We start from the raw sequence: 12,733 nt of genomic DNA, 5'->3' as shown, positions 1-12,733 counted from the left end.
ATCCTCACTCAAATAAACCAATTGTAAAAGTATATTTTTAAGTCAATCAAGGAGATTTGAATATAGACTGGTTATTAGATGTGATTAAAGAATTATTGCTAATTTTGTTAAGTTGGATAATAGTATTGCGGCTGTGTAATAAAATGTCCTTTGCTGGAGATGCACAGTATAGGGTAAAATGTCATGATATCTGCAATGTACTTTCACAAAAACTTCTTCAGCAAAATTCTTCAGCAAAAATGATAAAACAGATATGGTAAAATATTAAAAATCATTCACTGTAATGGATAATACGTGGGACTTCAGTATACAGTCCTTTTATTTATATGTTGTTGATATTTATTGATATATATATTGATTTTATATATTATTATTATATATCTTGATATTTATATATCGATAATGTATAAATATGTAAATGTGTACATAAACATATAAGTGTATAACAATAAATAAATAACAATACATAAAATCATTTTAATAGAAATAAATTTATAAAATATAAGAATGTAAATATGACAAATATTAAAAAAGAAAAAGCAAGTTTCAGCAGATGGCAGTAAATTGCTGGGTCTCCCCATGCCTGCACCCCTGGCTCTGCTCCAGAGTACAGCAGGGAGCTGGGAGAAGGACCATCAGCCTTCACAAGACCTTCATAACTCAGTGGCTGGGACAATATCCCCTGCCTCATTTCCATCCCCCATGAAGCCGTATGTTTAATCAACGGGTGAAGCAGACACAGGCCTCCCAAAATTGTAAGGAGTCAACATGTGTACTTACAGCTTGCAAACTCCAGATCACCACCCTCTCCCCCACTAGAAGATGGGCCCTCCTTCTCCACACAGCTGCCACTAGTAAGTGACCACTGCTATCCTTCCCAAAGACTGCAGCTCAGATATGACAGGTACGCGTCAGATAGGATCGAAGGCCGGTGGGATTCAGGACGCTTCTCTCCATCCTTGTCTGTATCACACAGATGGGCTCCACAGTCACCCTGTCTATAACATGGAGCTGAGGAGCAGGGAAAAGGTGGCAGGTAGGTGTCCCCGCACTAGGTCCTTCCTGACACTGTCTGTTCTGCAGTGCAGAGAGGTTAGGGGGTGGGGTGTCTTGGTTGTCCCCTGTCCAATTACGTGAACTCTCGAGGTCAACCCAGCCCATCAATCAAAGGGAAGGGTTCATGTATGAAGGGAGATGTCGACCGGGGACTGGGATCCCCTGGGGAAGAAGAGTAGAGAAGCGTGGGCTGGGGTGTGGGGTTTGGCCGTGTCCTGGAGCCACAGCGGAAGCAATGACAGGATCAGGGCTTGCGGGAAACTGGAACATCGAAAGATGAAAAGATGCTGGGCATCTGAGAGGCTGCGCAGCGTGAGGCTTGGAGTGAGAGGCAAGAAGTCAGCCTAGGTGGCAGAGCGAGAACAGCTGATGCAGGACTTTGTTCTGTGCCCCGCTGCCCCAGCCCGGAGGAGCGGCTGGCTTCAGGGAGGCGGTGAGGAACGGAGGGGAGTCCCGAGCAGGGCGGGGGCCTCTGTCAGCTGCGCCCCGGGCAGGACGCACAGGATGCCGTGCGAGCCGGTGCTGTCGGGACCTTGGCGGGAAGAGCCCCTTGCTGCGTGTGGCAGGGCCACCGGCTTCTCGCAGCCCTGCTCAACGCTGCTTCTGCGATTGTGCATAACTACCGAGACCCCTGCTTGGGCCGGTGACGTGAGCAGAAAGCTAATAATGCGTGACTCGAAGCTCTCACGGGAAAGGGGACTTGCTAGAGGTGGCCTTGCTGGTGTGGAATTACCCAGAATATTGGATACCCCCTGACCACCTCCCGCCGCGGTGTCAGGTTCCATGCTCCCGGAGGTCTCAGTTGAGTCTGGGGGCGGCGTGGTGGCGTGTGTGTCCTCATGTTGACTAGTGAGGAAACAAGCTCGGCCTTTAAGAGAAGTGGCGGGGCTCTGCAGGCGAGGGAGGATGGCGAGGAACAGAAGGAGGCCCCCCCTGACCCCCACCGCTGCCTCAAGCCTCCTGCCGAGCTGCTTCACTCTCCTTCCAGAAAGTGGGCAACCCGAGAGCCGCCACAGATTCTCTGCACGAATCAAAGACCCGCCGACAGGGGAGGCGGCCCTCTGGAGGCAATAACTCCCTGTGCTCCTGGCATGGGGGTGGGGAGGAGCCTGGGGAGGGAGCGGCTCAGCAGGGGACCCCGCAGGGGACACAGCTTCTCCTTCTCGCCATCCCCCCCTCCAGCCCTTCACCCGCCCACGGAGGCTGGCTGTAACGCATCCAAACATCAGCACTTCCCCTCTGGGGCTGCCGGGAATTGCAGTGAGGGACCACTGCAAACCCATCCTCTCTACTGGGAAAACAAAGTGGGGACCAAATGCTACAGTACCTCCTCATTTGCAAAGGAAAGGACACGGGTTTCATTCATTGAGCACCTACTCTGTGCCAGGCACTGTTCTAGGCTCTGGGGGAATTAGGAACACTCTGCATTCAGAGACCGTCCACAGGAACAGGGAAGACGTGAAACACGTGAACGCAATAACGTGGGGAGGGCTCGGCCGGGGAAGCGCAGGAGCCTCCCTGGGGGATCCACGCCGAGGAGCCACCATCCAGCAGGGGCTGATCTTTCCTGAGATGCAGCCACATAGAGGGGCGATGAAGAGGCCACACCAAAAAGCAGCACCTCTGCTGCCTTAATTCAGGGGGCAGAAGGGAGCATACTGCAAACTCTCAGGTGTTTAAGAGGAAAGCTATGCAGTGTTAAGATCCTTAGCTGGCCTCACAGGCTGTACTGGTAAGAAGTCCCCAGAACAACACTTCCCTGAGACTGGGACCCCCAAAGCAAATCCATTTTGTAACTAAGCTGTTTTTTGGGGTTTTTTGTTTGGTTTGGTTTTTTTGCTTACCAGACTATTCCCTGAAGTAGCTTGTAGGCCTGAAAAATAAAACTACCTGTTGCCAGCTGATTATAACACAGTCCTTTCAATTTAGGCAGCCACGCTGTATTCGAAATGTAAAGGAGAACTGCTTTGTAGTACTTTATTTTTAAACAATGGTGTGGGTCAGGGACTTGTACCCAGCTAGCGAGCATCAGACTAACACCACCTGGGCCGACAGGGGCAGGCTGGGTCGTATCCCCAGGCAGCCTGAGGGCAGCTGGACATACACCTGCTGGGTCCTGCTGATGACCCAGGTGATGAAAGCTCCCTCATACTTCTGACTACACGTGGAAGGACCTCTTTACTTCTGGGACCCACAGGCTGCCAAACAAATATAGCTCCTTCTCCACCCTCCGATGACTGAACTTCCCCTGCAGGGGCGCCGTCCCAGAGCCTCTCCCTGAGGGGTGAGATCCCAGAGCTCCCACAGCCCCCTTCAGTTAAGGGCCTACCCCTTCCCCCCGCTGGGCCTTGGGAGAGTTGAAGACAGCATTAAAGCTGACTGGTGTTCAGTCAGAATGGCCAACAACAAAAAGTCTACAAATAATAAATGCTAGAGAGGGTGTGGAGAAAAGGGAATCTTCTTACACTGGGAATGTAAATTGGTGCAGCCACTATGGAAAACAGTATGAAAGATCCTTAAAAAACTAAAAATAGAGCTACCATATGATCCAGCAACCCCACTCCCGGATATATATCCAGGGAAAAAAAAGAAAACACTAATTCAAAAAGATCCATGCACCCCAATGTTCATAGCAGCACTGTTTACAATAGCCAAGACATGGAAACAAACTAAGTGTCCACCAATAGATGAATGGATAAAGAAGATGTGGTTTATATATATATATATACACAATGGAATACTGCTCAGCCATAAAAAGAACAAAATAATGCCATTTGCAGCCACATGGATACAATCAGAGATTATCATACTGAGTGAAGTAAGTCAGAAAGAGAAAGACAAATACCATATGATCTCACTTACATTTGGAGTCTAAAATATGACACAAATGAACCTATTTACAAAGCAGATACAGACTCCCAGACATAGAGAACAGACTTGAGGTTGCCAAGGGGGAGGAAGGGGGGAGGGATGGATTGGGAGATTGAAGTTAGCAGATGCAAACTATTATATATAGAATGGATAAACAAAAAGGTCCTACTGTTTAGCACAGGGAACTGTATTCAATATCTTGTAATAACCTATAATGGAAAATAATCTGAAAAAATATATATATATAACTAAATCACTTTGCTCTACACATGAAACTAACACAATATTGTAAATCAACTATACTTCAAAAAAAAAAAAACTGATGGCTGTTATACCATACTTATAAATCATGTTCCTATAAGGAACGTTCATCCAGCTCTACTTCTGGAGGTCAAAAATTAATCCTTAATCCGACTAATAGAGAGGCCAAGGCATAAATGTGTGTTTTCTCTCCAGTAGGTCACAGCTATGGGCTGAATGGTTGTATCCCCTTCAAATTCATACGTTGAAACCCCACCCCCTAACGTGGTGGTATCAGAAGGTGGGACCTGGGGGGCTAATTAGGGTTAGATAAGGTCATGAGGGTGGGCCCCTCATGAATGGGATTAGTGTTCTTCCAAGAATCATGAGAGAGCTTGCTTCCCCTCTGCTCTCCACCCTGTGAGGACACAATGAGAAGTCTATAGTCTGAGAGAGATCTCCAGAACCCAACTATGCTGCTCTGATCTCGGACTTCTAGCCTCCAGAACTGTGAGAAAATGTGTCTGTTTTTTATAAGCCACCTGGTCTCTGGTATTTGCTCAGACAGCCCAAACTGACTAAGACACTCATCTTCCTGTACACTTCATTTCCAACATCTGCGTATGAGAGTCAGCTCTGTCTCCAACTACCCATTAGGACACTAGGCTATGGCACCTATTTTCTTACCAACAACAAAGATTGTTGTGTTCCGCCATGAGCAAAACTAACCTGAACTGCATTTCCCCTTAAGCTATTTGTCAGGTAAGAATTCCCCTCAGCAAGAATTTTCCTATCCTTTCCTTTCCTTTAGCCCATGCTGACCTGCAGTATAGCAATTTCTCCCATCTACGTGTGAGGAAGAAAGACCTCTCCCCCCAACAGACCCTCCCTACACCCTCTTCGGAAGGGCGGGAGCAGCTCCTTTCCTGAAGGCAGTCCCCGGAGGCAGTTTAATCTATAGCAGGCCTTTCCTCCAAGAAATTCACCCACATTTCCCATCTTTCAGCAGCTTTGGGCTGCATCATTGCTCAAGAACATCTTTTCTAAAGCAGAAACACCCCAGGGCACCCCCCAGATTACATATCACTAGAGGAAGGCAGAAACCATTTTGGCCCACAACTTTAATTAATTTCTGTCTCTCCATTCTGCTCTGGGATCAGCTTAAATGCTGCTGAAAGAGATCTTGGGCTCCCCGGACTGCTCCAGTGGGACAGGCCAGGATCTCAGGGAAAAATAAACAGCAAGGAAGAGATGAATAACGAGTGAATGCCCCCTTGAGGATAAATGTTCACAAAACTGTAAAGAAAGGGAGAAAAGAGGCAGGCAGGCTGGCAGGGAGCGTCACTGATGTCCAGAACCCTGGGTCAGACCAACACACAGCACAGCCACTGCAAAAGAAGGAGATCGGGGTGAGCTCAGGGGTCCTCAGGAGCTGGTGTGACTGTTCCAGAGGCACTCTCCTGCCTCACATGGTATGACTTGTTCTAGCTGTGTCCTCCAGTAAGTGCCTTGCTCAACAGGAGGAAGCAAGAAAGGCCTTATCTAGGTCACCACCCCCTGAGCCAGAGCCCCATGGAAAAGTAACTTAGGAAAAGCTTAGCCCCAAAGGGACTTCCAAAAGTTTCAGGTTCAACACTATTGAGCGGGTGTTTGTAGACATCCACAGACATGTTTCCAGGAAGGCCTTCCCTAGATCACTGAAAGGGGTCAATGACATTCCCATTCTTGAGAAGAAAAGAAGTGGTTGTACCCAGACAGTTAGGCAGGGCCAGGAATAACCTGATGCTCTAGTTCCTCTGCCTGAGAAGCAGGTCAAGGGCAATGCCTCCTGGCCTGGCCCCTCAGGACATGCCCACACCTGCATCCCCACAGGCCAATAAAGGCCCTGCTGCATAGGCTGCAGCCCTCCACAGGGGAAGGGCACGTCGTTGTCAGCGTAAGACATTATGGGCTTTGTACACAGTAATTTACACCCATTTATTTTGCATCTGCACTCTACCTTGTTGCAATTTAATTCTTTGTTTCTGATATCCTTCTATACGTCAATCAAAGATGCCTGGTCCTAAAAGTTAGGCACTTTAAATTGTACCTACCACCCACAATTACATCCAAATTAATAAGAGCTTGCATCCTTGAAATGATTTGAAATGTAACTGTCGCTTTATCTTTAAAACAACAACAATAATAATAATTATAAATAAAAATATTTGAAAGATTGATGACAATCACACTCCTCCTGGCAATGCCTGCCATAGAACATGCGTTGTATCCGCATGGAAATAAGACAAGTCAGTGTGAATTAACAGCGCTCGGCATCAATACCATCCAAGAATGTTTAAGTACCATCAGCAAGCAGTTTATCAAAACCACTTACCTCTGCCAGAGAGAGCCGGACAATGCCATTCTGGTCCTTGTCCAGAAGGCTGAACAGTTCTAGAATGCCAGAGAAGGAATGAAATCAGATGGGGATGTTCCTGGACTTTGGAACAGCCAGGGAGCCATCTGTGTCCACCCCACCTGGTACCTTCCCCCGGCCCCTGCACCCTTCCCAGCTCCCACTCAGCTTCAGGGACCCCGAAAAGCTAGATCTGGATCCAGTGCCCAGGGTGAGGGTTTTAGACAGCAGATGTCGCCCTGCCCAATTAGACAAACTTCCAGATGTGAGCAGAGAAGGTCCTTTTGCCATCTCCACCCTCAGAAGCTCTAGAAACTTGCAATTCTTTCAACAGAGGTAGGGGATGGGGTCGTGGAACAGAGGTGGTTGCCCCATTTGTGGGTAATCCAGTCACTGACTTTTCCCCGTTAGAATTTACACTTCCCAGCCCTCACTGGAAGGAAAACTCCCTCCCTTAATATGATACCTTAGCATGAGTCCAAGGGGGCACTAGGCCATCTATAGGCTTCCAGAAGGGGACCCCTCTTCCCTCCCTGGGAGGTGACACACGCTCTCAATATGATCCCCATGGAGGCATAGATGTTAAAAGCCATTTAAGGACCGTTGCTGGGACTCATTCATTTGGCCCAGTGACTGCATGTAGTAGGTGCACAACAATCTTTTTAAACCTCCCAGAGAGGGCAGCACCTTGGGCGTGGCCAGCTTGGGCTTCCTCAGCCCCTTTAGTTTCTGCTTCCCCTCCCCCAAGGATGCCACAGTTTCTGAAGCCTGTCTGCTTCTGCTTGCTGGCCCTGCCCCCTGCCCCTCTGCGCACCTCAGGAGAAATGAGATAGGGTTAAAGGAGAGAGTGACTCACTGAAGAGGGTCTCCAGGCGGATCATACAAGCAAGGAAGCTGTCAAAGTCGATGTCAAGTTTGCTGCATGCATACCGCATGGCGATGGTCTGCGGTACCTGGTTGTTGAGGGTGAAACCTATGGGCAGAGTGGGACCAAGGTTATAGGTGCAGTGGGGGGCTCGGCCCTGTCTACAGCAGAAGTCAGGGGTGACTCAGGCCTGACGCTGTCCCCTTCAAAAGATACCAGAAGGGTCTGGTCATCCAATCAGTCTCCTTTTAGATAATCCTCAACAGGATGAGCCTTCTCCCTGATCCAAGAATAAGGCCTGTAGCTCCAGCACTAACTCAGCTGTGCATCATATTGGCCACAGCAAGAAAAAACAGGGAAGGTGAGGGGACGGCATCTCCTGCCCATCCCCTTCACAGCCCCGTCCCCTGTGATTGCTGTCACCTTCCCAGTAACAGGCAAAGTCCTTGGAAAAAGTCTAAAGAATCCAGCAACATTCCCTCCTCCCCGGATAAGGAAGGTGCTCAACAAATATTTGTTGTCACATATAAGGTAACTACCGCTGATGGTCATTAGCAACCATCATGTTAAGAATGTTTAAAATGAGCACATCTTGGGACTTCCCTGGTGGTCCAGTGGTTGGGACTCCATGCTCTCAATGCAGGGGGCCCGGGTTCAATCCCTGGTCGGGGCACTAGATCCCCCCATGCTGCAACTAAGGATCCTGCATGCCGCAACTGAGACCTGGTGCAGCCAAATAAATAAAGAAATATTTTCAAAATAATTAAAACTAAATAAAATGAACACATCTAGGGGACTTCCCTGGTGGTCTATTGGTTAAGAATCCGCCGTCCAATGCAGAGGACGCAGGTTCGATCCCTGGTTGGGGAACTAAGATCCCACATGCCACAGGGCAACTAAGCCCATGCACCACAACTGCTAAGCTCTCACGCTACAACTAGAGAGCCCGCGTACTACAACTACAGAGCTCTCGCACTCTGGAGCCCACGCGCCACAACAAAAGATCCTGTGTGCCGCAACTAAGACCCGACACAGTCAAAAATAAATAAAGGGAAGGAGGAGCTTCAAGATGGCGGAAGAGTAAGACACGGAGATCACCTGCCTCCCCACAAATACATCAGAAATACATCTACATGTGGAACAACTCCTACAGAACACCTACTGAACGCTGGCAGAAGACGTCAGACCTCCCAAAAGGCAAGAAACTCCCCACATACCTGGATAGGGCAAAAGAAAAAACAGAGACAAAAGAATAGGGACGGGACCTGCACCAGTGGGAGGGAGCTGTGAAGGAGGAAAGGTTTCCACGCACTAGGAGCCCCTTCGCGGGCGGAGACTGCGGGGGGCGGAGGGGGGAGCTTCGGAGTCACGGAAGAGAGCGCAGCCACAGGGGTGCGGAGGGCAAAGCGGAGAGATTCCCGCACTCACCAGCCCGAGAGGCTTGTCTGCTCAGCCGCCGGGGCGGGCGGGGCTGGGAGCTGAGGCTCGGGCTTCGGTCGCAGGGAGAGGACTGGGGCTGGCGGCGTGAACACAGCCTGAAGGGGTTAGTGCACCACAGCTAGCCGGGAGGGAGTCCGGGAAAAAGTTTGGAACTGCTGAAGAGGCAAGAGACTTTTTCTTGCCTCTTTGTTTCCTGGTGCGCGAGGAGAGGCGATTAAGAGCGCCGCCTAAACGAGCTCCAGAGACTGGTGCGAGCCGCGGCTATCAGCGCGGACCCCAGAGACGGGCAGGAGACGCTAAGGCTGCTGCTGCCGCCACCAAGAAGCCTGTGTGCGAGCACAGGTCACTCTCCACACCTCCCCTCCCGGGAGCCGGTGCATCCCGCCACGGCCAGGGTCCCATGATCCGGGGACAACTTCCCCAGGAGAACGCACTGCGCACCTCAGGCTGGTGCAACGTCACGCCGGCCTCTGCCGCCGCAGGCTCGCCCCGCCTCCTCTGTACCCCTCCCTCCCCGCGGCCTGGGTGAGCCAGAGCCCCCGAGTCAGCTGCTCCTTTAACCCCGTCCTGTCTGGGCGGGGAACAGACGCCCTCAGGTGACTTACATGCAGAGGCGGGTCCAAATCCAAAGCTGAACCCCAGGAGCTGTGCAAACAAAGAAGAGAAAGGGAAATCTCTCCCAGCAGTGTCAGGAGCAGCGGATTAAAGCTCCACAAACAACTAGATGTACCTGCATCTGTGGAGTACCTGAATAGACAACGAATCATCCCAAATTGAGGAGGTGGACTTTGGGAGTAACGATATATATATATTTTTTCCCTTCTTCTCTTTTTGTGAGTGTGTATGTGTATGCTTCTGTGTGTGATTTTGTCTGTATAGCTTTGCTTTTACCATTTGTCCTAGGGGTTCTGTCTATTTGGTTTTTTTTTTTTTTAGTATAGTTTTCAGCACTTGTTATCATTGGTGGATTTGTTTTTTGGTTTGGTTGTTCTCTTCTTTCTTTCTTTCTTTCTTTTTAATTACTTTAAAAAATTTTTTTAAATTATTTTTGTTTCTAATTTTAATTATTTTATTTTATCTTTTTCTTTCCTTCTTTCTTTTTTTCCCCCTTTTATTCTGAGCTGTGTGGACGACAGGCTCCTGGTGCTCCAACCAGGTGTCAGGGCTCTGCCTCTGAGGTGGGAGACCCAAGTTCAGGACATTGGTCCACCAGAGACCTCCCAGCTCCATGTAATATCCAACAGCAAACATCTCCCAGAGATCTCCATCTCAACGTCAAGACCCAGCTCCACTCAATGACCAGCAAGCTACAGTGCAGCACACCCTATGCCAAACAACTAGCAAGACAGGAACACAACCCCAACCCATTAGCCGAGAGGCTGCCTAAAATCATAATAAGGTCACAGACACCCCAAAACACACCACCAGATGTGGACCTGCCCACCAGAAAGACAAGATTCAGCCTCATCCACCAGAACACAGGCACTAGTCCCCTCCACCAGGAAGCCTACACAACCCACTGAAACAACTTTAGCCACTGGGGCCAGACACCAAAAACAACAGGAACTACGAACCTGCAGCCTGCAAAAAGGAGACCCCAAACACAGTAAGTTAAGCAAAATGAGAAGACAAAGAAATACACAGCAGATGAAGGAGCAAGGTAAAAACCCACCAGACCTAACAAATGAAGAGGAAATAGGCAGTTTACCTGAAAAAGAATTCAGAATAATGACAGTAAAGATGATCCAAAATCTTGGAAATAGAATGGAGAAAATACAAGAAACGTTTGACAAGGACCTAGAAGAACTAAAGAGCAAACAAACAATCATGAACAACACAATAAATGAAATTAAAAATTCTCTAGAAGGGATCAATAGCAGAATAACTGAGGCAGAAGAACGGATAAGTGACCTGGAAGATAAAATAGTACAAATAACTACTACAGAGCAGAATAAAGAAAAAATGAAAAGAATTGAGGACAGTCTCAGAGACCTCTGGGACAATATTAAATGCACCAACATTCGAATTATAGGGGTCCTAGAAGAAGAAGAGAAAAAGAAAGGGACTGAGAAAATACTTGAAGAGGTTATAGCTGAAAACTTCCCTAATATGGAAAAGGAAATAGTTAATCAAGTCCAGCAAGCACAGAGAGTCCCATACAGGATAAATCCAAGGAGAAACACGCCAACACACATATTAATCAAACTATCAAAAATTAAATACAAAGAAAAAATATTAAAAGCAGCAAGGGAAAAACAACAAATAGCATACAAGGGAATCTCCATAAGGTTAACAGCTGATCTTTCAGCAGAAACTCTGCAAGCCAGAAGGGAGTGACAGGACATATTTATAGTGATGAAAGGGAAAAACCTACAACCAAGATTACTCTACCCAGCAAGGCTCTCATTCAGATTCGACAGAGAAATTAAAACCTTTACAGACAAGCAAAAGCTAAAGGAGTTCAGCACCACCAAACCAGCTTTACAACAAATGCTAAAGGAACTTTTCTAGGCAGGAAACACAAGAGAAGGAAAAGACCTACAATAACAAACCCAAAACAATTAAGAAACTGGTAATAGGAACATACATATCAATAATTACCTTAAATGTAAATGGATTAAATGCTCCAACCAAAAGACATAGACTGGCTGAATGGACACAAAAACAAGACCCATATATATATGCTGTCTACAGGAGACCCACTTCAGACCTAGGGACACATACAGACTGAAAGTGAGGGGTTGAAAAAAGAAAGCTGGAGTAGCAATTCTCATATCAGACAAAATAGACTTTAAAATAAAGACTATTACAAGAGACAAAGAAGGACACTACATAATGACCAAGGGATCAATCCAAGAAGAAGATATAACAATTGTAAATATTTATGCACCCAACATAGGAGCACCTCAATACATAAGGCAAATACTAACAGCCATAAAAGGGGAAATCGACAGTAACACAATCATAGTAGGGGACTTTGACACCCCACTTTCACTAATGGAGAGATCATCAAAAATGAAAATAAATAAGGAAACACAAGCTTTAAATGATACATTAAACAGGATGGACTTAATTGATATTTATAGGACATTCCACCCAAAAACAACAGAATACACTTTCTTCTCAAGTGCTCATGGAACATTCTCCAAGATAGATCATATCTTGGGTCACAAATCAAGCCCTGGTAAATTTAAGAAAATTGAAATTGTATCAAGTATCTTTTCTGACCACAATGCTATGAGACTAGATATCAATTACAGGAAAAAATCTGTAAAAAATACAAACACATGGAGGCTAAACAATACACTACTTAATAACCAAGAGATCACTGAAGAAATCAAAGAGGAAATCAAAAAATACCTAGAAACAAATGACAATGAAAACATGACGACCCAAAACCTATGGGATGCAGCAAAAGCAGTTCTAAGAGGGAAGTTTATAGCAATACAATCCTACCTTAACAAACAAGAAACATCTCAAATAAACAACCTAACCTTACACCTAAAGCAATTAGAGAAAGAAGAACAAAAAAGCCCCATAGTTAGCAGAAGGAAAGAAATCATAACGATCAGAACAGAAACAAATGAAAAATAAATGAAGGAAATGATAGCAAAGACCAATAAAACTAAAAGTTGGTTCTTTGAGAAGATAAGCAAAATTGATAAACCATTAGCCAGACTCATCAAGAAAAAAAGGGAGAAGACTAAAATCAATAGAATTAGAAATGAAAAAGGAGAAGTAACAACTGACACTGCAGAAATACAAAGGATCATGAGAGATTACTACAAGCAATTATATGCCAATAAAATGGACAACCTGGAAGAAATGAACAAATTCTTAGAAATGCACAACCTTCCAAGACTGAA

General features: G+C 46.8%; 1 protein-coding gene across 1 annotated transcript in view; it reads right to left on the bottom strand.

The window, feature by feature from the left end:
• Positions 1–5,269: 5,269 nt before the first annotated feature.
• CAPN8 (calpain 8) overlaps positions 5,270–12,733 on the bottom strand; it is a 73,375-nt gene continuing 65,911 nt past the window's right edge. Inside the window, 3 exon segments of the mRNA XM_036827564.1 lie at positions 5,270–5,555; positions 6,542–6,600; positions 7,419–7,535. Coding sequence (XP_036683459.1) covers positions 5,532–5,555; positions 6,542–6,600; positions 7,419–7,535 — 200 coding nt within the window. The 3' untranslated portion in view covers positions 5,270–5,531.

This window comes from Balaenoptera musculus, chromosome 1 (genome assembly GCF_009873245.2).
Source record: "Balaenoptera musculus isolate JJ_BM4_2016_0621 chromosome 1, mBalMus1.pri.v3, whole genome shotgun sequence".
Lineage (NCBI taxonomy): Eukaryota > Metazoa > Chordata > Mammalia > Artiodactyla > Balaenopteridae > Balaenoptera > Balaenoptera musculus.
This window is presented reverse-complemented; position numbering and strand designations above follow the sequence as displayed.